General features: G+C 43.0%; 1 protein-coding gene and 1 long non-coding RNA gene across 2 annotated transcripts in view; one reads left to right on the plus strand and one right to left on the minus strand.

Annotated features, from left to right (window-relative positions):
* The window catches only part of ISM1 (isthmin 1), an 82,171-nt gene extending 80,575 nt beyond the window's left edge, over nt 1-1,596 (minus strand). The window contains exon 1 of the mRNA XM_077115161.1: nt 1,459-1,596. Coding sequence (XP_076971276.1) covers nt 1,459-1,596 — 138 coding nt within the window. The remainder of the gene's footprint in view (nt 1-1,458) is intronic.
* Nucleotides 513-27,125, plus strand: LOC143646346 (uncharacterized). Its single transcript, XR_013157460.1, has 3 exons — nt 513-888; nt 11,027-11,178; nt 26,670-27,125. It is a non-coding gene; the product is annotated as an uncharacterized LOC143646346 (long non-coding RNA).

The following is a 27,125-nucleotide window of genomic DNA, read 5'->3' on the forward strand; positions in this document are numbered from 1 at the left end:
GTAGGCGCACCACAGGCTCTAGGATGGCAGCACCTTCCATCTCCTCAGGGTGCTGGCCAGAATTCCCTCAGTCTGTCACAGCAGCTCTTGACCCATAGGAGAAGACAGCAGAGCCTCACAAAGTGAGGACATTTTCAGAAATGCCCCCTTCCCCCCAATGATGTATACCTTTCCATTCCTGGTGTTGTATTTGGGTGTAAAGTTCAAATTGCTTTACACCCGAATACCTTGGTTTAGCCTAAATCACCCAGACAAAGGGAAAACTTGGTGCAACTAATCACAAGTTTGGAGTGGGTGAGCACGGGCAAGTTACTTAACCTCCCTGTGCCTTAACATGCCCATCTGCAACAGTAAGCTCCCTTTTAAGGTAACTGATTTAAATTAAATCAGTTAGACCCTGTAAAGCAAAATGTTTAAGTGAATAACTCTCTTTAAGAGTAAAGTATTTCCAACTAACTGCATAAAGATGTAAAAAAGGGGAGTAGCACAGGCAATCCTTGTCAAGTCCTTGGTGGGTAATGACTAATGATTATCTAGACACCGCAAGGAAAGAGAAGGGGCTCGTTTGAGGAGAAGGAGGTTTTGGGCGCCAGAGGATGCCAGCCGCCTCCTAGGAAAACCCCATGCCCCAGTCGGAACCCCCAACGCCCAGGACCTTCTACTTTCCAAGACCGCGGAAGAAAATCCCTACCTGGGCAATCCTTTATGCGCAAACTCTGATGTTCTGATGCTCACTGGTCCCGTCCCAGTGGCGTCCCCTCCCCGGCCGTGGAACTGAAATAGATCCACAGACCTGCCTGAGGCTACCCTCGGCAGGAGCGGAACGCTGGGGAGAAGTCTTTGCTGCAAGCTGAGAAGCCCCAGATAACCCCAACCAAAGGGCGACAGGTAATTTGACTTTGCGCCCGCGCTACCCCAAACCTAGAGCATACAAGAGGACCTCCGGGGATGCCAGGGAGGGCGCGGGAGCCCAAGGGAGTGTTTGGCCATTCTTCTCGGGAAATTATTTTCTGACCTTTGGCTACTGCTTTCTGAAGGGGAAGACTCACCAAGTTTCTTTCTACCAAACCTAGTTGGGGGAGATGGTCCTATGGCAAGTCTCCTGCTTCCTCTCGTACCCCGTCCCCAATCCCCCGTAATATGGCCTCTAATGGGCAACCGAAGATTGCCAATTCCCTCGAAACATACACGGGCTTTGCACTTTACCAGCTCAGCCCAGGGCTCGCATCCCCAAGTACCTGACCTGCGCGTCCGCCAGACCTCTTGGCCGGGTCCAGCCTCCACGCACTTCTCCCTGCTTGGCCTCTGCGGAAGCCAGGGTGCACCCGCCAAACTGCTGCCAAAGCAGTTGCTGTGAGGTGGGGCGGGACCCCGCCCCCGGCGTCCGCCTGGCGCTGGCTCCGCATCCCCTCCCGGGTCCCCGCCGCCCCCCGCGCCCCCCTCCGGCGGCGCACTCACCTGCAGCTGGGCTCGGCTGGCGTTGCCCGCGGCCGCGTCGGGCCGGTCGGCCGACCCCGACCCGCGCAGCACGGTGATGTGCAGGGTGAGCAGCAGCAGTCCCAGCAGCAGCAGCAGCTCGGCCGCCAGGCGCACCATCCTCTTGAGACGCGCGGCTTTAGGACCCGGAGCGGCGGGCGGCGGCGGCGCCGGGGGAGGAGTCGTCGGAGACCCCAAGCCCGGCAGCGTGCCTCCCGCCTCGGCCGCCGCCAGGACCCCGCTCCCCGGGTCCGAGGGGCTGGCGCTGGGCGCGGCGGGGCGCGCCGGGCCGGGGGAGCAGGAGCCGCCGCCGCCGCCGCCGCACCACGGTGGAGCCACCGCGGGGCCGGGGGTGTCCAAGCCGGCTGCGGAGCAAAGCCCGGTACTGCCCGGCGGCGGCGGCGGCGGCGGCGGGGGCGGCGGCGGTGGTGGTGGCGGGAACGGGGGGTTGCCCGGGGCCCGGCCCGGGCCAGGGGCCACCCTGCGGGCAGAGGGCGGCGGGGGCGGCGGCGCGGCGGACGCTGCCGATCCCCCGAGCGCACATGGGCGCCCCAGATGTGGCCGCGGCGCCGCAGCTGGAGCGGCCGCCAGAGGAGCGCGAGGCGGAGAAGAAGGAGGAGGAGGAGGAGGAGGGCTTCAGCGGCCGCCCGGAGTTTACCTCCACGCTCGGCTCCCCCGCCCTCGCCTCACGGAGCCACTCACCCGGCGAGCCACCTCCCCTCCTCCCCGCGCTCCTCCCGGCCGCTGGCCGTACTGCCCGGCACGCAGAGTCTTGGGGGGTGGCCAGGCCCCGGTTGGGGTCCCCTGGTACACGGGGTTGTCACTGTCTGGAGGTGGCCCGGGCGCCCTTCCGGAGTCCGCGTCGGCCTGCTCGGCTGTGCCAAGTGCGCGCCGCGGTTGCCGAGGTCGCTGCGGCCGGCGAGGGCAGAGCCCCTGTGAGCACCGAGACCCGGAGCTGTGAGTGGGTGGGGGATGCCTGGGCGAGTTTAGAAACCTTTATTGGCTAAATGAAGCTGGAGTTATGGTGATGGTAAACGGAGAGGGGTCGCCGGACACGCCAGCGGCCCTGCGCCGTGGCCTGAAGCAGGCGCGATGGGGAGGTTGACAAAGTGTCGTTTCTGAGGGGTCGTGACACTTGCTCTTGGACGGTGGGCCGCCGGATCCCAGGCCACACCGTTGCTTTCGCGTCGCGGCGCCCTGTGTGGAGACTGGGGAGGGAGGCGAGTCCGAGCCGCCCGGCTTCTGTCCTGTCTAGCGCGCAGGTGTCACGAGGGGGAAGATGAAGGGTTGAGGTGTCCGCGGCTCAAGCGCGCAGGACCTTAGTGGGGCACAGGGTGACGCTCAGCTCCGGCAGCCGCGGGTCGGGGAAGCTCATCCCGGGGGCGCCGCGCCCGGAGAGGACCTCTGGGCCGCCGTGTCGCAGCCTCCGCTCCTGAGCCACCGCCTCATGACAGAGCTGCAGCCTCGCGCTGCAGTGCGCCGCTCATGCCGTGGTGGGGGCAGCTGGCGAGTAGAAGGGCTTGGAGGTCGAGCTGAGGGCGCGGAGTCCCGTCTCGGACTCAGGAGCTAATTGGGTCCAGCGATGGGTTCAGTGGCAACGCGCGCTTCCCTCCCTCCTGATCTTGCTCAGGCTCCCGCCGTCCCAAGGTGCCTCGGAGTGGCGGGCGCCCCGAAGGGCTGGGTCCTTTTATATTGAGTTCTCTCCGCCTCCACCTCCTGCTTCCTCCCTCCTCCCTCCTCCCGCTAAGCCCGCCCGGCCCTTCCCTCCGCCTTGAGCTGAGCCCTCAGTCTAGGCGTGCACGCGCACTCCTTTCGCAAATTTCCAAGCCCATCCCTCATCTTGGACCCCAGTGCCCCGGGCTGGATCCTCGCGAAATTTCCCTTGATGAGTGAAGTGTAAAAACAAAAACAATAACAACCCTTTCTCGCCGGCACGCCTCCCCACCTCCCTTTCGGAGAGTCTTAAATCAACTATCTTCAGCAGTTCACTACTTTACGCAAGGCACCTCAGCCAAGTCTTACCCAAATTAAGACAAGAAGCACTTTCACCATTTAGAAAGTTCTTTAGGCTGTCGTGGCTTTTGCAGATTTTAAGTATGGGTGGTTATAGTACGGTATGCTTGGGGTTTGTGCGGAGTGGGCTAGCTTTAAAGCGTTAACGATACCATGAGTATCTTTAAAAATCCAGTTCTAGGATCTGAAGACCTGACAACTGATTTTAGAGTGTATGGTGTCTTTTACTTTTCAGTAATTTTTTTTTTCTTTTTTTAAGGGAGAAGAGGAAAGTCTGGAGGGAACGTTTGCTTTGGATTTCTAGACAGCGGTTCTAGTTAGGCAGCTTATTGCAATCTCTTGGCTTTAAAATGCCAATAATTCTCAACTGGAGTGCTGGGGGGAGAATCTGAAACAATAGACGGTCCTGGGTTCAGATGGGAGATCAAAGAGGAGCTCCCAGCAGTGTCTCAAATCCCACAAGGATCGTCCTGTGTGTTTTTTAATTAGGATCGTTTAAAAGAGAGGGAGGGCAGGAGTATTAGCACAGGGATGGAACATATAAATTAAGATGGCAAACTAGAATTCTATAGCCAGAAATAGTTTAAGGATGGCCCTAACACAGTATTTGAGCCAGATCCTGAGTGGGACACAGGGACAGATGACTCTCCTATTGCCTGGAACGGCTGGTCTAAATTAGAATCCAGGGACTGCTGTCCTGCAGGTTTTCATCACAAGCAGTCCCCACATGTGAGCCTCATCTGCCTCCTCTCATCTTTAAATGAACATTTTGGAATTCTAAAGAAAAATAACCATTCAAAAAGCTCTTGAGGGTGGGCCACCGTGGCTCAGCAGGCAGGGTTCTCACCTGCCTTGACAAGACCCAGGTTTGATTCTCGGTGCCTGACCATGCAGGAAAAAAAAAAAGCTCTTGAAAGAAATCCTTGCAGTGAGTATGCATTGTTGTTAATTTGTAAATGGAGATTTGGGGACCAAAGTCTTCCTTTAAAATATGTTGTAAAAATTGTAAATTGAATTTTGGGAACAGAAGTCTTTATAAAATGTTGAACAAATGGATGAATGAATCCTATTAAAATTCCTTCAGACCAAGAGATCCAAATTCCAGGTGAATTTATGTTCTGGTAAACACACTAACTAGGATTGATAAACTGCCATGCCCTGTGATTACCAAGTAAGGCTGCCCGCTGGGCTTTGCTTTTGAGGAGTTATAGAGAACTGCCTTACAATTATCTTGGCAGAAGAATTGCAAATTTAATAGTCCAAACAAATCAAATCCCAAGCTCATGTATGAAATTAATACCAATATCTGATGAAATATTTTGAAATTTCACCTCCTTCTGTTGTTCTTGATATGGCTGAGGAAGGCAGCTTGCTGACCATACTCAGCATAATTTTTTACAGAACTTAAATCTTGTTTGATCTTCAGTGCACCTTATATATATCATGGGAATTCTTAAAATGGTTAAAATGACAGTCCCATTCACGAGTTTCTCAAAAAAGCAAAGAGAGGATTGCAGAAATTATAGTTCACCAGCAAAGTCCTTCAGAAAAGAGAAAGCATATTTTCTTTCCTCTAATTAAGACCATGATATATTAAGCCATTTCTTACAAAGTAAAAAAAACAATATTTCTTATAAAATGCTAGCAATGAACACTGAGACTTCCATGCCATCACCATTTGCTACTGTTTTCTGCTTTCCCTAAAGCTACAGCTTTCTAGGGCTTTGAAACTTCTTTTTGTAATTGATATTAACCATTATATTCCAGAAATTCAGAAGAAGCACATAGCTTCCCAGTCTAAATTTAGTGATAATAAACAGTAATCCTAATATATCATAAACTTCTAGAACTAATTTTCTTCTTTCTTAGCCCTGATTTTCTCTTGTACATTTCCTTCTGGGAAAATGTACAGCCTTACATACAAAGCAGGTGGTTATCCAAGATCAGTGTTATTTACATCCAAATTCATTCATTCAGTGCTGAGTCCATTAAAATCAGTGGCGCATATCAACTGCTATAAGGACAGTCTCTGATTTTCAATCGCACATTTGACTATTTCTATTGGGAAGCTGCATTTCAGCTACTTCATACTAATAGCTAAAATTTTTTGGAAAAAAAAGGCTTATATAGAAGATTATCACAGGCACCTCACACTGCCTCCCTCTTTCAACTGTGATCCAACAAAGCCATACTCCATTCAGCGTCTAGAACTGCTGGCTCTAAGGCATAGTTCCGTCTAACTCCAAGCAGCTGCCTCTGTTATTCTGTAGGATGAAGGAGAAAATAATGTCCAAGACTCTTAAACAAACTGGGTTATAATATTTCACAGCCTGCCCTGGTTGGGAATTTGGGGAAACTCCTTGCTAATAAATGAATATACTTAAAGTAGAATTTAAATAATCATTCCAATTTGATAGGCTGACAAATTATAAGATCTGGGTCCTCAACTGTAATCTTTGTACTCCAAAATAAGACTTTTCCTGTAAGGGTTTGTACCTTTTCCTATGTATTTGTTCCTTATATGACTTCCACCCTATTTGGAGTTCCATATCCCTACCAGAGGGCAGATAATGCTTCTTACTATTATCTAGTAATTCCCTTATTTAACTATGATTTTGAGATCTGTTTGATTTCTCAGGTTTTTCAAGCTTCACATTGAACTTCTGCTTTTTCCACATCTGCTTATTTCCCAGTATTGCCCCCCTTAAGGATGCTATTATCATTCACCAGGTTAATCCAGCCCTCCACACCCTAAGCCATTCTTGATGCTTCCCTTTTCTTTATAGCCCCATCCAGAGGGAAGCCCACGTCTGAAATGTCTTCTCCTTCTCCCCGCCACCTTCCCTCTCGCTTCCATCATCTGGATTGCCTCCAGTGTCCTCCCAGCTGGGCTTTGTCCTGCCATTCTTATACCCTGGCTGACACCTCGACACAGCAGCCGCAAGGACCTTCCGACCCAAATCAGATCAGATCCTCCAGAGGCTTCCCCCCCTCCCCCATCGTAGGAATGGGATCCTTACCTTGTGAAATCTGAACCCCTACCCCCCCACGGATCTCATCCTCTGCCATCCACCCCTCTTCCAAGTTTGCCAGCCCCTCCTCAGTCTTCTTCCTTGTATCCTCCTCCTTTCCCCAAATCTTCATATCCCTGGCTCCTTATCGTTCTGTTCTCGACAGCCCAATCTAGGTTCATTCCTCCTCACTTCTCCAGGCACCTATTTGATCTTCCTGTTGAACAGTGTTCATGGTACTTGTTGCCGTCGGAAAGTATCAAGTTGGTTGACCTGTTCATTTAGGGCATCCCACACTAGAGTGTAAGCCTTCTGAGAATGGTTATGCTGTTTGTTCATCATTTTACCCCCAAGTGTGCATGATGGGCCCTCAGTAAATAATTATTGAACAAATGAACAGTAACATGCAAGTCTTACCCCTTTATAGGAGGGATACCTTCTCTCCGCTGGGTAGCCTAATTCGAGGCAGCCGGTTCGGGAGAATATGGGATTGTCTCTGTCTGGGATATCTTACCTCTCTTTTCTTCCCAATGAACTCATCTTCATTCTTTCAACATCCTGTTTCAATGTCATCTGGTTGACATAGAAGCCTCCCTTGATGTTTTTGCCACTTACCACCCCATCGTCATCCTGGTGATGTGTTGTTTATCCCTTCTTCAGAATTCCCGTGGAACCTTATTCATACTTTATTATTGATTATCGATCTTACTATGTCCCGGTAGAATATGTTTGGTGGCTTGTCTCTCTTCCCACCAGAGCAAGGGCACTTTTGTGGTAAAAGATGGTAGTGTCTCCTCTTATCCAGTTTTCTTCTCCTTCCTGCATTCACAACTAGAGAACACTTCTCAGCCACACCTGGATCTAGGTGGGACTGTGAAGAGCTCTGTTACTTCCAGGTTTGGCCAAAAAACATCCCAAGTGATCATCCACACACAATCTCTCTTTCCTGTGTATGTGGCAGAGGACTCTGAGATGGAAGAAGCACAAATCCCTTGGTTACGAACTAGCAGACCAAGAATAGCTGCATTTAGCCTTGCACAAGTGAGAAAGAAAACTTTGTTTTCCAAAGCCACTGTGATGTGGGGAAGTTCACCGCAACAGGTAGTGTTACTCTCCTGACTAATGCACTTGCCCGGGCATCATTAGATTCCCAGAGCTGAGCACAAGGTCTTGCCTAGAACCATTGCTCAGTAAGTGTGCATTGATGAATGTAATAAGTCTGGCCATTATTTAGACACACGTACAGAATTAACTCTCCTTAAGATGCTCCTACGGTGGCTGACACTCAAATACCATTAACGCTTCTGTCTCTTACTTGTGCTATTCTTTCATTGATTTTTTTTTTTTTACTGGTTCATTTATATTACAGACAAGCTTATTTGGCTGGAATATTTGGAGAAAGATAAGAGAAACTAGCGAGTCAGAACACCTATACAAATACCATTGAAGAGAACCTTGTAATCTATTATGATTGGGATTTTATTTTGACTAAAGATTGTTGCAAGACAGCATAGAGTGGCGTCATCTTTTAAAAAGCATTTGTATTATTGACAGTTTTAAATATATACGAAAGACAATAATAGAATGAATCCTCACATACCCATCAGCCAGCTTCAACAATTATTAACTCGTTGACCAGTCTTGGCTCATCTATATTCTCATCCACTTCCTCCCTCTCTAATTATTTGGAAGCAAAAACCAGAAACCGTATCATTTCACTTATTAATGTTTCAACATGTATTTTTATAGGGTATGGAATCAGTAAATTTTTAAAACACATGCATACTGCTTATGAGCTTTGAAGCAGATTTGAAAAGTCAAAAACAGCCTTTTTCTGGGTAAAAGAATGATTAGCATTTAGGATTTGTGGTAGAGGCTGTTACATGTTCACCAAAGACTTATTTTCCTTCTTGGCTATACCACGAAACTACATTTCCCAAGATCCTTTGCATTTAATTACAGGCAGGTGGCCCATTGTGGCCACTAGAATGGGAGTAGAGTGCCGTGTGCCATTTCCTGTTCTAGCCCATAAAAACCTCTTGTGCCCGATCCTCTCTTCTCTCTTGTTCGCTGGCCGGTGCTTGTGCCCAGTTTGACCTGAAAGCAGTGATCAGCCTGGATTCCTGGAGCTGAACCCCCATCTGATCCCCCACCCCCTGCCCAGGAACACTCTCCCCTGGGCTGTTTCTGTGATTGAAAAATACTTTTTTTCTGTGTTAAACTACTAAAATATGATGGTTTGTTATAGGAGCCTGCATTACCTTAACTATCATAGGATTTAATGTTCCGAGGGGGGGCAAACTTTTCCTTTAAAGGGCCAGCTAGCAAATATTTTGGGGTTTATGGTCCAGAAGTTCCCTGAAACAGCTAGTGCACTTTGCAATTGCATCAGGAAAACAGGTACAGACAATGCATCGATGAATGGATGGGCTGTGTTTCAATAAAACTTTGTATACACACAGACGGGCTACTGGTCCACAGGGCTTCATTTGCCAACCTCTGTCCTAAAAGACTGGCACAGCTCACCACCTTGTCTTAGGTTCCATCCGGAAGGAATCATGGCAAAATGAAGGCCAATGGACTCCACTTACTAGTCATGGAGTCTTTGGGGCATGCTTTTTTATGTCTCGAGTCTCAGTTTCTTCATCAGAAAATTGGGGCTCAGCATGCCTAGTCTGGGGCTACTGCGAAGTAAGTAGGACTTGGTAAGCACTGTAATTCTACGTCTCTGTGCCTGATAGATGGAGGAGTCCAGAGAGTCTACAAGGGCAGGGAGATTCTCTGTCTCATTTGCTTCTGAATTCACAGTGTAATTACTCCATAAGTATTTGCATGGTGAATATGACTTTTAGAAAACTAAAAATTATAGCTGAAAGGAGCCAGAGGGGTCAACTCCTCAGAGTCGACCTGCCCCCCTCCCCATTGCTCCTTTACAAGGAAACACTAACAAACAAATAAAAAGCCCAAAGTGGTGTTGCATGGGAGTCTCCGAACTATGAGAACAGTGCTCAGAGGTGAGAAAATCACCACCAGCACCAGGGGCACCCTCAGGTTCTCCACCCTTGGAGCAGCCGCCGGGCATGTGGGGACCCCTGAACCTGTGATGGCATTCTGTAGGGACTCTCTCTGTTTATCCTAAAAGCCCCTGATTGTACAGAGAACCCAAGAGACCACTGAGGAAGTGGACCAATCCCATTCTAGAGAGCGCACAGTCCTGCCTGGTGCAAGGCTGCAGAGCAGAACATAATGGCTTACCTTTTGAGAGGGTTCGTGATGTTTCTTCCTCAAGGGGCTGACTCCTTGACTGCCTTCCTTGTGTAGTATTAAGCCAGGACTTCCTGCTAGCCTGTTCATGCCTGCAAATCGCCAGCCCTTGTAGCTCTCCTCTGTAGTCAGACACCCCTTTTTTGCTATTGCTTTGTTACAGTTTCTTCTGTACAAATTCTGGGATGCAAAATAAAATCTCAGGGACACGTTATGGCTGGAGGAGAAAAGTGTTTCATGATCACAAGATTACATGTTATACGTAATATAAATTTTTTGCGGAGTTCTGACAAAGATAATTTCTAGACAGGAAAAGAATAAACTCTTGGGTGAGAGTTGAATCTCAAGTCTAGAAGTTCTAAGGGGTCCACTGAGTTCATCTAGCATCCTTTTACAGATGAGAAAACTGAGGCCCAGAGAATCAGATAAACATTCTTAAGAAGGCAGTGGAACTTGATGGCAGCATCAGGACAAAAACCCAGGTTTTCCAGCACCAAGGACAACATTCTTTTCCTTATTTTTTTTATTTTTTTTTTTTTATAATTTTAATTTTTATTTATTTAGTTTACATGGGCAGGCACCGGGAATCGAACCCGGGTCTCCGGCATGGCAGGTGAGAACTCTGCCACTGAGCCACTGTGGCCCCTTATTTTTTTTAAGTAAAACATTAAAAGTGTGCAAATCCTAAGTGTACAGCTGACTGGAATTTTTACCAATCATATCATGAAACAGAATATTACCAATGTTCCTTACCCTCTCCAGCACACTAATTCCCCCAAATGTTACCAGTATCTTAACTTCTGTAATCATAAATGATACTTGCTTTTTAAAATATTATTTTTTAAAAATGTCCCTTTTAAAAATCAGTTTATATTGAAACTTGCATTATATACCTTTTTGTATCTGGCTTCCTATGCTTCCCCTCCCCAACTTTTTATTTTGAAAAATGTCAAACTTACAGAGAAGTCACAAACTTATAGAAAAGTATGTTTGGGTAAACACCCATATATCTCTATGGTAGATTGTAAAAATGACAACAATTTTTTCTTCATTACATCCAGTCCCTCTACAGTGTGCCCCTGTAGTTTCTCCCATCTAGAGGCAGAGGCATCCACCCCTTGAATCTTTGCTTGTCTGGAGATTTGGTTTGACCAACAAAACACAACAGAATTGATGCACAAATTAATCATGTGATTAGGCCTCAGGTGTCTAACGTGTTTTCTGTCTTTCTCTTTGAATTTTGTCACTGCCATGTGAATAAGCCAGGACTACCCTGCTGGATGATGAGAGAGACCTAGTCACCACTGCTGTCCCGATGACACCCAGCCTACCCCAGATGCAGGACCACCTATCTGACCTACAACTGATCACAAGGTACATACGAACCCGGGTGGAGATCAGAGCTACCATCCAGGTGAGCCCAGTCGAAATACAATTACTAGCTAAGTAAACAATTGTTGTTGTGTTTGGGAGTAGTTTGTCACACAGCAGTAGCTACCCAATACAACCAACCCTTCACCTCAAATATTTCAGCATGTGTCTCCTTAGAATGTTGCTCATAGTCAGGAATTAATAATATTATCTGAAATACAGCCCAAATTCACATGTCTCCAATTGTCCCTCTAATACCCAGTATTACCCTAGGTAATTTTCCTGTCCAGAACTCAAAGATCACTCGTTGCATTTAGTTGTCACTGTCATGTGTCTTCATCACTGTGAGTCTCAAATGATTCCCCCACTTATGATGCCCCCACCCCCTTTGTGTGTGTGTGTGTATGTACGTGGTCCTGGAAATGAATCTCCCACCCCTGTTTTTGGTCTTTCATGGTCTTTGAAAAGTCTAGGCTGGTTGACTTTGCAGAACAACCTTCAGTTTACACTTGAACGATTGTCTCCCCTGGACTGATGTCAGGTCATGCACTTTGGACAGGAGCCCTGCCCAGGTAATGCTGTATTCTTCTCAGTGCAGCACATCCCGGAGTCCGTGACGTCAGTTTGTGCCATTGTTGGGAATTCTGTTCAAGGTGCAGGGGTCCTGAGTCACTTTTCAGAGGTTAAATGGGAAGAGTTCCTGATCACAAATATGTTGGTGTGTTGGAGATATTCTTGTTACGTGGAAAGGGAGGAAAAATGAGTTCATCTGATTTCCAGGAAACCAGCTCTACTTTGTCTCACATTTTTTGTCAACACTGTCCAGATCCCCCGAGGCACTGGGCTGTGTCCATGGTAGAGGGTGACTATCCTGACAGTGAACTCTGTGAATCAGTTGTTTTGGTTGTTCTAATCAAGAGTCACCATTAATTCATTCTTAGTAGCCTCAAACTTCTTCTTTTTTTTTTTTTTTGGTAGCAAGCCAGACTCATTTAAGACAAAGGAGAATACATTTGTTACTAATCAAAATCGCCTTCAATGATTTAAAAATAATAAATACTTCAGCTTTATGATGCGTTTTATATATATATATATAAGGAGACTAAATATACCTCAGGGGAGTTAAAAAGGGTGTGATGAAATGAAGAAAAAGCCAACAGGCTGGAAATGTTAACTGTCTTCTAACAACTAAAGAGTAGCTGAAATAATCTTTTCAACAGCTACAGGTGAGGTTACATCCAAAAGGAAGCCAGAGTTAGTTAATTTGCATTTACAAGTGAATTTAATGACAGGGGTTCTTCATCAGAGGAAGATCAAACTGACACCTCTAAAATGCCACATCAGAGATGTCTTCACTCAAAATAGCTTTGGGACTGACTGGTTCTAACATCTTTACTATAATAAACACAAGATCTCATCACCAGAGCTATGGTAGAGGATTTCACAATGACTGAGGGTGTAGTGCCTCATTTGTGAGCCAGATGTGTCTAAATTGAAATCTGAAGATTCTCGCTTGGTAAACTCTAAACAAGATGATGCAAGTTACATGAGAAATAGCCTTGTAGAGGAATAAGTGTGAAAGAGCTGTTTACACATTTTTGGACCTCAAATTTGGGGTGGTTGTTATTGTTAAAAAGTCGGGGTTTTCCTTTATTTACCTGCAGTCTAATTTGGTTCTGAAATTCTAGTTCAGTAAATAACTGTAGGCCCTTATCCATAGTAAGCGGCAAACAGAAGGTAGTGTTTTGGAATAAAGGTTTTATTTGTTGGGACCATGCAAGCCAAATAATACTTTAAAGAGCTGCTTTGCATATTCACAAAGATTGGAGAATAGACTGTTCTCACATTTGTGTGTGTATGTGTGTGAATGTGACTGGCAACCTAGGAAGGTGAGATCAGGCATAGCAATATTGAAAAAATATTTATACTTGTTTTAGTCAGGGAATGTAACACTGGCTGCTGTAACAAACAATCCCCAAAGCTCAATGGTTTAACATAATGCCTATTTATTTCTCGATATTCCACAGTCCACTTTGGTATACAAAGAGTAGCCTTCCTTTTATTTAGGGCCCCAGGGTCCTTCTGTTTAGTGGCTATGAATTTTCTAGAATCTTCAGCCAAAACAGAAGAGAGAAAGAGTATGTGGAGTATTGCTCAGGAAGCTTAGAGGAACAGACTATATTCCATTGGCCAGAACTCAGTCACGTAATCCCACCCAACTAAAAGAAAGGCTGGAAAATGTAGATTCTTAGATGCTTGGGAGGAAAATAAAATGGGCATGTCGAACACATGGTATCATTTCCACATAGAACCACCCCTGACAAAACACCACTCATTTTCATCAATATGTAAATAAAAATTTAGAGTAGGGAGTCAATAGATTTTTTTCTGAAAGGCCAGAGAGTAAATATTTTCAATGCAGACCAAGGAGAAATATCAAGGATATTATATATGTATTTATATAACCATTTAAAATGTAACTATTTTAAAATATAAAAACTATTCTTAGCTAATGGGCCATACAACAATAGACAGTGGGCTGGTTTGGCCTGCTTGGCTACAGCTTGCTGATCCATGGACTGGGAAATTCTAAAAGGAAACATTTGGTGCTTTGGGATTTTCTGGTTCTCAGATTCCTGAGCTGACTGTGACATCCTAAGAGACTCAAGGATGACCATATGTAGCATATCATATGAGAATATGGACTTAATTGAGATTATAAAGATTATGCAAAACTACACAACAGTTACTTTCTTAGGAGATAGCATTTAAAATAAAAAATATTTACTACAAACTGAACAGTGAGTAGGAAAAATTATGTTTCAAAATATGGCAATCCTATATGTCATTTTAGAAAGGTTCCTTTCTGTAATATAATCCACATTATATCATGCCCTCTAATATTTTCTAGGGTATTTGTAATGGCTGTAATTATTGAGGCTCACACAGGACATCTGCTTTCTTCAGCACTCAGATATTGCTTCTCTCCTTGTCATAGAATGGTTTTACTGAGTATTGCAAAGCTGGATGGTGACACTATTAATGAAAAACTGAAATCATGGAAACAGCCTGGGAAGAGCTACCTCTCTTTAGTCTGGCCATATCTTTTCTGACTCATTTACTGGTGTGGTGAGGGGTGAGATTTTATATACTGTTTATGTCAAATACATAAGTAAATAAAAGGAAGCATTGAAAAAATGTAGTTTAGAGTATAAGATTTTACTAAAGAAGAGAAGATTTCTATTGTTAATTTTAATCTTTTTTATTGTTAGCCAATTTTAAGTATAAAAGTAGTATATATCCACTGTTGAAGATATGGACAATTATTTTTTAGAACTTAAACTATTCATAATTCTATCACCTAGAGATGATGATTGCTCACTCTCTGGAATAGTTCTTTCTTGTTTACACACACACACACACTCCCCGCTGGAAGCAAGCGTCTCAAAATTAAAATATAACTATGGAAATTCAAAACCAATCAGTACTCAAAACACTGATTGTCTGTCTTTAAATGTAGAGATGCTTTAGTAATCGTATTTTAGTTATTATATTCATGAAGATTCTGAGCAGTCTTAGGACGTCATTAAGTTTTATGGGAGATGATTTTGCAAAGCTGTTTTTGGTGTGGGCCAGTGTGGCGAGCGCTTGGATACACACTTTTTTTTCCTCTAAGAGGCACATTTATTGTAATTTCAAAAGGCATTTAAAGAGTTGCATCAGAAATTGTTTTAAAAGGTGAGTTTCTCCTTACAGCCTTTGCATTTCTCACTCCAAATGCCCAACCCCATCCCTGCTCTGAAGTTTAAAAAGATGATTCAACATTACAAACTACTTTCTTTGTTTTTCATTTTGTAGATCTTATGGTTTATATCAGTATATACATTATTGTGACTTAAATCTCTACAAGTGGTGGCATGAAGAGAAACAAGAAATTGCTATAAAATGTATGATAAATTATTGCACAATAAAAATGCAATTATTGACCATATTAACCAAGACCAAATCATTGCAAAATTATCCTTTAACAATGAGGGATAGTTTAAAATATTCACAGATAAACAAACTGAAAGAGTTCATCATCATCTTATCCTACAAGAAATACTAATGGAAGTTCTGCAGGTTGGAAGGAAAAGACAGGGCATTGGTTTGAAGTACTGTGAAGAAATGAAGATTATCAGAACGGGTGGTTAAAAGGAGAAAAAAAGAGGGCGGGCCACGGTGGCTCAGGAGGCAGAATTCTTGCCTGCCATACCGGAGACCCGGGTTTGATTCTCGGTGCCTGCCCATGCAAAAAACAGAGAGAGAGAAAAAAGATATGACTTTTAAAAACCAAAGGCTAAAATGACTGAAGTAAGTACTGCCTTTGCAGACATAATACTGAATGTTAATGGATTAAACTCCCCAATCAAAAGACATACATTGTCAGAATGGATACAAAAGCAGCTATATATTTACACCTTAGACCCAAGGATGCAAAAAGGTTGAAAGTGAAAGATTGGGAAAAGATATTTCATTCAAACAGTAACCAGAAAAGAGTTGGGGTAGCTGTACTAAAATAGGACAAAATAGACCTTAAATGCAAAGATGTTATATGAGACAGAGACACTAGATATTTAAAAAGAGGACAATCCACAAAGAAGAAATAATACCATAAACATTTATGCACACAGCCATGGCTCCCCAAAATACCTGAGGCAAACATTGGCAATATTGAGGGGAGAAATAGGCATTTCTACAATAATAGTTGGAGACTTCAATACACCACTCTCATCAATGGACAGAACATCCAGACAGAGAATCAGTTAGGAAACAGAGAGCTCAGATAATATAAACTAACTGGATTTATAGACATCTATAGAACATTGCAACCCACAACCACAAGATACACATTTTTTACAAGTATGCATGGATCATTCTCAAATAAACCACATTTTGGGTCGCTAAATGGGTCTAAATGAATTTAAAAGGATTGAATTTATACAAAGCATTTTCTCTGACCATAATGGAATGAAGTTGGAAATCATTAACAGGCAGAGAACTGGAAAATTCACAAATATATGGAAGTTAAATAATACTTAAACAATCAGTGAGTCAGAAAAGAAGTTGCAAGGGAAATCAGTAAATATCTTGAGACACATGAAAACAAGAACTCAACGTATCAAAAGTTAGGGGATGCAGCGAAGGCAGTGCTGAGAGGGAAATTTATAGCTCTAAGTACCTACATTAAAAAAAGAACTAAAATCAAAGACCTAATTACACACCTAAAGGAACTAGAAAAAGAACAGCAAACTAATCCCAAAGCTAGCAGAAGGAAAGAAATAACAAAGATTAGAACAGAAATAAATGAAATTGAGAATAAAAAAACAATAGAGAGACTCAAAAAAAACCACAAGTTGGTTCTTTGAGAAGACCAATAGAATTGACAACCCTTAGTTAGGCTGAGAAAGAAAAGGCATTTGACGAAATCCAGCATCCTTTCTGATGAAAACACTTCAAAAAATAGGAATAAAAGGAAACTTCCTTAACAAGATTTTTGATATTTGTGATTACGCAGAATTAACATCTGCATATGTTGTCTCTTCTTTGTGCCCTTCTTTGCACATCAACATTTAAATATTTAACTTTTGATAGCATACAAGCAGCATTTTAGTAATTCCTGTGCTAATCGGGTGTTGCATTTCTTTCTTTTAAAATTTATTAACGATGTTTACAGATCTGGCAGCCAATTAAGTAAAACCTTCTCAGCCAATCATTGGAGTGGATTGCCGTGCTTGTGACTTCCTAAATTTGGCAGGTAGGGAAAGGAACATTGGTCCTTGTTGTGACAGCAGAAGTAGGAAAGGTAGATCCTGCTGGGATGTAAACTGAGGCACATTTAAAAGTCATAGACAATTTGGGTACAGATTCTTGGAGCTGAATGTATTAAATTAGGATTTACAGACATCTCAAAATAGAATATAGCTAACAGAAGTCTCAGTTTTCCCCTCCTAAACAGTCATTTACCCCACTGCTCATACCTTTCTTTTCTCAGCAAATAATACCACCATCCACTCCGTTATTAAATGTCTCCCTTCCCTCGACCCCAATAGCCTGTCCATCAGCGAGCTCTGCCGATTCTCTCCTTCCACAACAGATCTGGAGTTCACCCACTTCTCATCCGCTGGACCAGCCCTGCCAGCCAGGCCTGCATCCTCTCTCTCCAGGGTTCCCGCAGTCAGCTCTCTCCTAGACCTTCACACTTTCACTTTCCCTTCTCCAATCCCTTTGTCCCCACTGCAGCATCTTTTAAACAGGCAGGTCAGATAAAATCCCTCCCCTTCCAGGATTGTGCATTGTGCTTAGAAGAGATGCAGATTTCTCGCAGTGACCTATAAGGTGCTACAATGATGGGACTTTTACCTGTTTGCCCCACCACACCTCCAGTCATCCGCCTCCATCCCCCACCTTTACCTCCTGAGCTCCTGTCTCACTGTTCTCTGACAGTTCCTGGAACACACACGAGTCTTTTCTGTGTCCTGGCCTCTGACAAGCAGTTCTGGATCATCTGTATCAGTTTCATGCACCCCACTCACAAAGCTCAGCTCCTTTTTGTTCTTCAGATGGTAGCTGTAGTGGCACCTCCTCGGACAGGTCTTCACTGGCTACCCCATATAAAATAGGCCTTCCCACTTCCATTTGTCTTCACCGGAAGTCCATATTGCCTTCATTTATATGCATTTCTCATCATTTTGTAAAGGTGTATTATTGATGTGTTTATTTGTGTTTTGTCTGGTTTCCCCACTAGACTGTCAGCTCCATAAGCTCGGGGGCCTTGTCGGTCTTGTGTCATCAGAATGTGCTCAGTCTAGCATAGAGCCTGGGACATGGTGGGTACCCAGTAATATTAACTGATGAAGGAAAGACGTGTGGCCATGAGGACTTCTTTAAATCCACAGTTACATTTTGCTATATCTGCCTGTTTCGAGTGAAAATGAATACTCAACTTGAATTGGTCTCTTTTGATGTGATAGCAAGAGTTTATTTTCCAACAATTCCATGTAATTCTTCCCACGATCATTGTCCATTTCCTCTTGCCTGGAATACCTGTTGCCCTGCAACCCCCTTGTCACCTGTAAGGTCCCATCTCAAAGGCGCCCTCTTCCACGAGGCTTTCCCAGGTGTTCCTGGATGGATGTGACCTTTATCGAGCCTCCTTCTTCCTCTGTCCTTGCCTTCTGAATGTGATTGCAAACTTGACCACATACTTTTCCAAAGCAGGACCTATGCCCCCTACAACTCCATCCCTGGAGGAACCCAGCTGCCTGTTTTGTGGATAACCCTGCTCTCAATAAAAGTCACGAAATTAATTTGCTCGTGATTAAAAACTCAAAAAAAATGAGTTAATTACCCAAATGTTTCCAAATGTTCAGATGTTTATCCTCATGTTGGAGAAAAGAAAACTCAGAATGACTGATTAAATGTCTTCCTTTTCATCTGTGTGAGTTACAATTGTTTAAACACAGTCCTGTGGTTTGTTTATCAGCCTAAACAGATTCTTTTCCTTGGTCAAACAGTGCAAATTTGCCTCCATCGAGGGCTTCCTCTATAAGGAAAGGCTGAAAAACACTAAAAGTACTCACGTTGGTAATCAATATCATTGAGTGAAATTTGCATTGTGAATTTTGTAGAAAGAGCCTAAGTAGGACAGCTCAAAAGATTGGCATCTCATTTTGCTAGCATCATGGTGCATATGGCTTAGATGCCAGCTCCATATTTGCAGCCCGATATTTTGGCAACTCTGTCTCCAAATTCCAAAGGTCATACTGAAATGAGGGGGATTGTGATGACTCCACCCTTCTTACTTTAAAAGGTATGTATCACTTAATGTGTACAGAGTTTCTGTGTGGGGAGATAAAACTTTTTGGTAATGGATGGTATTGATGGCAACACAATATCACGAATGTAATTAATACTTCTGTTTGTACACTTGAAAGTGGTTAAAATGTGGAAATTTTGTGCTGTGTATATGTTACCACAATAAAAATGGAAAGAAAAGGCACAGAAGAGTAATATGTCTCTCATTGTGGATGTTAACAGCATATTTTTATTTTGACCTTGTACAGATATATCTCACAAACTGGATGAAAAAAAAATGCGGTCTGTGAACTTTCTGGGGTGTCGGAAATGATCTCTCAGGCCCCGCTGCAGACCTACTGACTCAGGAACTGCATTCTAACAAGAGTTGTTAGGTGATTTGTATGCACATTAAAGTTCTAGAAACATTGCCTCGAAAAAAAGGGAGGTGCAGAGTTTACGGTAATCTTCTACCTGCTGAGGTCCATGTTACCAGCTCTACTGTACTGTTTACCTGTTATTCTGGCTAAAATGTAGCCATTTCCTCATCCCCCCTCTCCCAGTTTTGCAGGCTCTTCCCATTCCTGGCGCCTACAGTTGGAGGCTGTGATTCCCAGCTAGGCTGCTGGCTGATTGAATGACTGTAGTGAAACCACTTAACTCTGTGCACTTCTGTTTACTCTTCTTTACAAAAGACATAATGGAGCTGGGCTAACCAGAGCTTAAATTAATTAATGTTTATAGAGCACTTCAAGCCTTGGGGATAAAAGCCTCTTTGAAAGTTCTTGTAATTATCATTATGGTTAATGAAGCTCGCTCCTAACCCCTCCCCCTTACTGGGGTGGAGGTGGGGCGCTCTTGGTAACATAATCCAGATTAGGTGGAAATTTAACGCAAATATCATTTTCCTTCTTTTGGTCACTCGGTTGGTGTTTTCAGCTTTTTTTTTTTTTTAACTACAAATTGGATGTAGGCGAATTAAGTCAAGTTGGTTTAGGATAAAATAACCAAAACAAGTTCTAGATGCAGTGTTTTTCTCCAGCCTCAGATGCTGCGCTCCCACTGTTTCATTCCTTGGGAAATGGAATCCAAATGATCAGAGAGAGAGGCTTTTACTAGGGCATGATTTAGAGGTTTATAATAATGGTTCTGATGATGTTGAGGTTTATTATTTAGTCTTGGAACTGAACAAATTCCAAGAACATATTTGGTGCTAATTGCAATAGAGAAGACATCCACAATAGGCTCTCTGCTCTAGGAAATTTTATTATTTAAAGGGACAAATGTTTCTCCAAGTGGTAGGCATTCAACGAACTGACAGTGTTCAATATCACAAATGACAGTGTTCAAAGAGACAACTATTAATTTTTACAGATTATGATAGTTGGCATTGATGATTTTTAATTACTCTTTATTCATTTGTATGTGTTGTGTCTCAGATTGCAATTTTTTGCTTGATTTTGGAGATGACAAAAGAAGCAGATGCAGAAAATCAATGAAATAGCCACAGGGCCTTTGTTTTAAAATAATTTATACTTTAAGTTTGGGGAAATTAATTCATATTTTATGTGTACCAGGAGTAACTGGCTATTTTATATCTTTTGAACCATTTTGAAAAGAGAAACGTTAATTAGAAATTATCTTTTAAGGATAAATTTGCATGTTCATTAATTTTCAGTATGGCTAGAAAAGGGCTATGTAAGTGTAAGATACTGAATGAGGCCCAGGGATGGTTTTGGTTGAAGAACTTTTGTCCAGCTCAGACCACGCTCAGAAGAGGGAAAACCACTGAAACTAACGTACAAGCCGTGACTCGACCTGAAAATCCCTAGAAGTTGGGCACTGTCCTGGCAGTGAGGACAGGATCTCCTTTTACTTCTTTTGTATCTCTCCAGAGGGTTTTAGGAGTCTGCCTCAGGGATGCCCAACATTCGTGCAGTGAATGAGTCAGAGTCCTCAAAGCAAACACACAAAGCCAATTATGAGCCTAAATATCTGATCCGTGTATAGGGCATTAGGTAATTAAGACACAATCTTGAGAATCTCCTTTGTACTGCTGGATGAAAGGAGGTCCTTGCCCTCTAGGGGCTTGTAAATTAAGTATAGAGACTGGATAAACACGTTTATGTCTGTCTCCTCTACTATAGGACACGCTTTATGAGGTTGGATTGGATTGGATTGGATTCATTCACTGCTGAGTCTTAGTGCATCATGGAGGCACAATATATAGGTATTGAATGCATGGTGGAAGGAAGGAAAGAAGGAAGTAAGACAATTATATAAACTGTGCATACTGTTGTGCAAAGAGAAGCTGGTTACCATGGGCAGGTTTCAGGAGGAAGACGGCATTGAACCGGCATCAAAAGGCAAGATGAGCTTAGATGTGAAAAGGAAGAACATCCCAGCGGAGACGAATAACAAGAATAAGGATGCAAATAACTATGTAGCTTTGTGACATGAGATGAGAATTAATTGCAAAAAAAGATGAGATATGAGGTAGAAAAATAGAGTTGTGCTTTATCAGATCATGTGCACGGGGATACTAAGAATTAACTGAAAACTGAAAAATTTAGTTAGCAATCCAGACATTTCCAAATAACTGAATATTTGTTATGAATGGAAAGTGATGTTGAAATGTTAGCTGAAAATTTCCAGGGTTTTGCTAAAGACTGAGTGGAAACCCTCAAAGGATTTTTGCTATTTGAATATTCATTTATATATTATATATATTTTACTCTTTATGTTTTTGCTATATATATTTGTATATACAGATGGAGAGTTTTTAATTTAATTTTTGGAGTAATCTCTGTGTCTCCAGATATGCATAATTTCTAATAATATGCAAAAATCATAAAAGCCAAACCCTTCTTCATGGCAACCAGAGTATTTTGCAATGGGCATATCCAAAGTCAGGAGACAGAAATAGGGGAGTTAAAAGAATTGTATTAAGTCTTCCTGTAAACCACTGGCCAGGATAGACTTTGAATCCTAGGCTCTCTGGACATGAGTTCAAAACTACATACCCTCTCTATTCTTTGACTATGGAAATCTTTATCCTAGGATAGTAAGAGGGAAATGTACAATTCATCACATAACTTATAGAGCTCTGTGGGTGCTGAACCCCTGGACTTGGATTTCTTTACCCAACAGAGCCAATCAGTAGGCAGAATGTCATGGTAAAAGTCAAGAAGGTTTTGACTTGGTCTGGACAAAGTCTTTGAGTCTTCAGACAAGCAAATCTGAAAATAATGGTAGAGAGTGGAGTGTGAACTTTTACATTCATCTTAATGGGGTTGTCAACTCTGAAGCTTAATTATATCACTTACATAACACGTTAGCCATTTGATGGCAGTTATGGGACTCAGAGGCCTGCAATTAGGGATGACACCTAGCCCGATGTCCTACTTTCAGTTTGTTGATTGTTGCAATGATTGTTCATTAACCAGAAGGTCAGTTGAAAAGTCATTTTGAATCCAAGTCACCTTAGTTACCAAGCCATTAGCTTCCTAATCACCTGCAAATCCTCTGGTCAGCTAGATCTGTGGTAGTTAGGTGGATTGGCCATTCCTACCAGGTGAACTAAATAGCCTTTCATTTCTGATTGGAAATTGGAAAGGAAATCACAAAATATAATTAAGCAATGATCAATGGGCAAGCTGTGTTTCTTTTGTGTGGTTGCCCTCTCGCCTCCCTCTGGAGAGCTAGTTTAGCTCATGAAACCCGGGGAGCACTAGAATGAGGCTGAGTGGGTTCATGGTGCATTCATTCCTTATCTCTTCATTGATTCAGTTCATCAAGTATGCTCCCAACTCTTCTATGTGCCAGACACTGGCGTAAACTTGGCTGAGATCCCTGGAACTTATACGATACAAGTAAACAATGTATATTTATTCCTTATAATTTACTTATATCCAGGAGTGATAAAATGCTGTGATGACAATAAAGCAGGGTGCCGAGATGGGGATGGGGGACTCCTTTTGATCAGCAATGAACAATAGAAATAGAATGTGACCCACAAATGTGAGCCACATAGGTGATTTTATATTTTCTGGTAGTTGCATGAAGGAAAGGTAAAAAGAAACAGGTGAAATTAATTTACTAATAGCTATGTAACGCAATAGATTCAAACTATTTTCCTTTCAATTTAAATTCAATACAAATTTATTTTAAATAGTTGATATTTTACATTCAATTTTTGAACTCAGTCTCCAAAATACTTTATGCTGATGGCATATCTCAATTTGGATGAGTCACATTTCAGGTGCACAATAGCCACATGTGGCTAGTGGCTACTGGGTTGGACAGAGCACTTTTAGATATTGGAAGAAGAAGGCTTTTCTTCTATTCAAATGAGGAGGAGCCAGCCATGTAGAGACACTTACTCTATGTAGGGGAATGAGCAAAGGTCCTGGGGCAGGGTTAACTTTAAAACCAAATTTGAGTTCAGTTGAAACACACTACAAACAGAGGTAGACATTTACTTTATGATACTTGTACACAGCCCCACTAAATGACCTAAAGCCAAATTATTCTCTCAAAATGACCACAGAACACATCAGGTCAATTTTTCTTATTTGTTTAGTTCATTTTAATAACTTGGTTACGACAAAAATGAACTCAGTGTAAAAGAAAAACTTTTTTGTTCTTTAATAGTAGCTAAGTGAGTGCACCTTGAAAATATTCTCTTTTATTTGCTTTTAAACACATGCAAATTCAATACAGGCTTGGGTGTACTTTACTGATAAATATACTAATTGTAAGTTCTAGGTTCTAATAGCATTATCTATCTTCAGGACAGGTCTTTGTGAAAAATACATCTGGGTATCATTTCTTGTGTTTCATCTTTCTCTGGAGGCAGGCCATGTTTGACCTCTCAGCCCCAAACATAATGAATTAATTAGAAACAAAGGTACTTTATGCATAGAAAATGAAAACTCACACGGAAATAACTTTAAAAGAACCACTGAATGTATTTTAAAGTAAAATGCCTGGAATCACCTCTTCAAGCCAAATAAGCGTCCGCATTTTCACGTGTATGACGTTTGATGTATGTCTTCGTTTGGATTCCACAATAGAAGCAGATCCAGAGACAAGGATGTGAGTGTAAGGAGTTTATTTGGGAGGTGACCTCAGGAAACGCTGGGTACGAAAGGGTGTCAGGAAGGGAAGGAAGTCATACAAGGTATGTCAGCAAGCCAGTTATCCCAGTGGGCCACTAGAGCTAAACCATGCCGGGAAACTCTGGGAATCTGTGTAGAACATGCACCCCAGAACTATCCCATCTCAGGAACAAGGATTTTATCTGTCAGTCACTGATTAGGCTGCTTCGAGGCTGGGAAGAGGGGTATTAATGCCCAAGCTCTTCTGGCCTGGTACCCACAGGGCTGCAGAGGCTCCAGTGACCAGAGAAAAACCTTAAGCCAAGGGCCATGAGTGCTGGTAATTGGAAGTTAGGTGGCGTGGATGGAAATGTTCACCAGCAGCGTCGGCTCAGTGTGTGCAATGGAAACTCCTCCAGAAGTAACTTCAGCATGTAACAATTTAAGTGCACCTTACATCATTGAGCACTTTACAGTTTACAAAGAGCCTTTGTGTATGTTATCTTGTTCAGTCCTTACAAGAACCCTGAAGGCTGGAGTGAGAAGGTTTTACTATTCCTGTATTATAGATAAGGGATCTGATATTCACAGGGACCTTCGTTCACAAATGGTAAAGAAATGACACAGGAATCCAGCACTACTGGACACTGTGGTTGCCTCACCACCATCCCACCCCTTCCGCCATCAAGCACTTTAGTTCCCCAGCAACAAGGGACCGAAGCCAATCAGTTCATTGTGTTCTTATTGCCAGAGTGATTGGTGCAGAGAGGGAGTATCTGACCAATTTTGGTCTAGTCAGAGCAAAGTGAAAGACTTCAGGTTGATGGCTGGGAGAAGAGAAAGATATCTCTGTATCTTTTTCCCCCCTTTATATGTGTATGAGAAAATATGTAGCCCTGTGGGTGTTGGTGGCCATTATGCGAAAATGAGGCAATTCTACCTTAGAGTAAAGCTGATATCAGAGAGGGGAGAAAGAAATCCCCTTTTAATCCATATGGTTTTTTAATCCATAAAGACATTTAAAAAATGGGGTCCTTGGTGACACTGGCGACTCACTGGACAATGGAAATCATTTCATTGTTTAAGAAAGCCTTTTGGAGTTGCATTTTCTACCACTTGCAACTGACTCCTGACTTCATGTTCTTTGAAGTACAATCAGATGCCTCCAGTGATACTAGAATGAAATGACTTCAGCCTCATCTATACAAAACCTTGAGGGATGTTACAACATTTGCACATCAGTTCAAGACCTAAATTATGTCTTGTCAAAGAGGTATATGTCCACAGTCCATGGAAGGGTAAATACAGTCTGATCTGGTTTTGCTTTCCTGAGGAGTAGACCTTCATTATGGGGGATGCTGCATAGGTATTTCACAGAGATTACTCTCTGCCTTTCCCTGTCAGTGACAAGAGGGAATCCTTCTCAGATCTTCACCTTGGAACTGGGTAGGCTTCCTGGAGGTAAAGCCCATGAAAATGTGGGGTCTTCCTAAGCCTATGGCTCCAGGAGTTTCTTGCTCTCATGCTAGTCCACACTCAGTCTCCAGCAAGTCATGAAGTTGTCATTTAAGAACTCCTACCTGTGTTTGTCTGTGGTTTTGTTACAGATGAGCAGATCCCAGCTCTACCTCTCTGGATTCCCCCGTCTCTCCGGATTTTAGGGTGGTGGTTTGCTCTGCAAACTCAGTTCTCTGATGCGTTCGAGAAAAGCTATTGATTTTCAGGAGGACAGGAGTGATGATTTCCAAGCTCTTACATTTCAGAGCTGAAACTGAAAGCTGCTTACCTCCTTTTTGAGTCCCACTGTCTTCATCTATAAATATGAATATGTCTGTAGACACCTTGCAATCCTGTTGTCATGGTTTTAAAAGACAATAATCTATGAGAAAGGAATGTAAGACCCACAGCAGTTACACAATAATAAACTGAGGTTCTGTACTGAAATTTTAGAGGGGATTCATAAAGAAACAAAGCAGAATAGGAGCATGCATATATTTAACTCACAACTAATGATCTAGCTTTGTTCGACCAAAGTTAATAAATAAAACAGAGAGGCAATAAACAATTTAAATAATTTAAGTCCATACAGTTCTTCCTGTCATTCCACGTGGTTGTCAGACTTCCCAGTGTGAACAAGATATAGCAAATCTCTAAGGGTCAACCAGGAGAAAGGGGCAGTGAAGAGCTGGGGAATAGGGGGTGAGGAGGAGAAGAAAGGAAAGGATTCGGGCAGAGGGAACAATCCATGAGAAGTACCTGAGTCAGGAAGAAGCTAGAATGTATGAGAAATAGAACCATGGAGCTGGAGGGAGAGATAGGTGGGAGGAGATGCGGGAGAAGGGCTTAGCAGCATTTGTGGAATACTTGGACACTGTTTTAAGAGCAGTGGCATCAAGAATTTTAAGCAAGGGAGGTGCCTTTTCTCTTCTCACCCGAGTCTCTCCCAAACTCAGTTTCTATCATTTACATCTTAATAGGTAGAAAATTGGAAATGGTGCCTTATGTGGGTTTATTTTGTAGTTATTTTAAATTGATGTCTCTGTTGGTTTGAAGCTCTTATGGGCCCCAGAAAAGGCCATGTTTTTTTTAATCCATAAAGACAGAAAAAGCCTAGAGAGCTGAGAAATACTCAGAGGGAGCAGAAAGAGAAGCACTCAGAAAAAGCTGAGAGAGAAAAGCCCCAGAGGAGCTAAGAGACGGCCCACAGAAGCTCAAAGAGGAAGCTGCTGGAACCAGAAGCTGAAAGCAGTGGAACCCGGGAGCGAAGGGCCAGCCGATGCCACCCATGTGCCTTCTCATGTAACAGAAATGACCCGGATGCCAGCAGCCTGTCTTCAGTCTAGGTATCATCCTGCCGATGCCTTACTTTGGACATTTCCATAGCCTAAGGGCTGTTAACTGTTAAGTTTATAAATCCCCAGTGTAAAAGCCAACTCATTTCTGGAATAGTGCATTTCAGCAGCTTTAGCAAGCTGAAACATTGTTAGATTATTATTTTTGATTATATTTCTTTAAGAATTTACTTATATGGGATTATTGCCTCATGCCTTTTAAC

The sequence above is a fragment of the Tamandua tetradactyla genome, chromosome 1, assembly GCF_023851605.1.
Source record: "Tamandua tetradactyla isolate mTamTet1 chromosome 1, mTamTet1.pri, whole genome shotgun sequence".
Classification (NCBI taxonomy): Eukaryota; Metazoa; Chordata; class Mammalia; order Pilosa; family Myrmecophagidae; genus Tamandua; species Tamandua tetradactyla.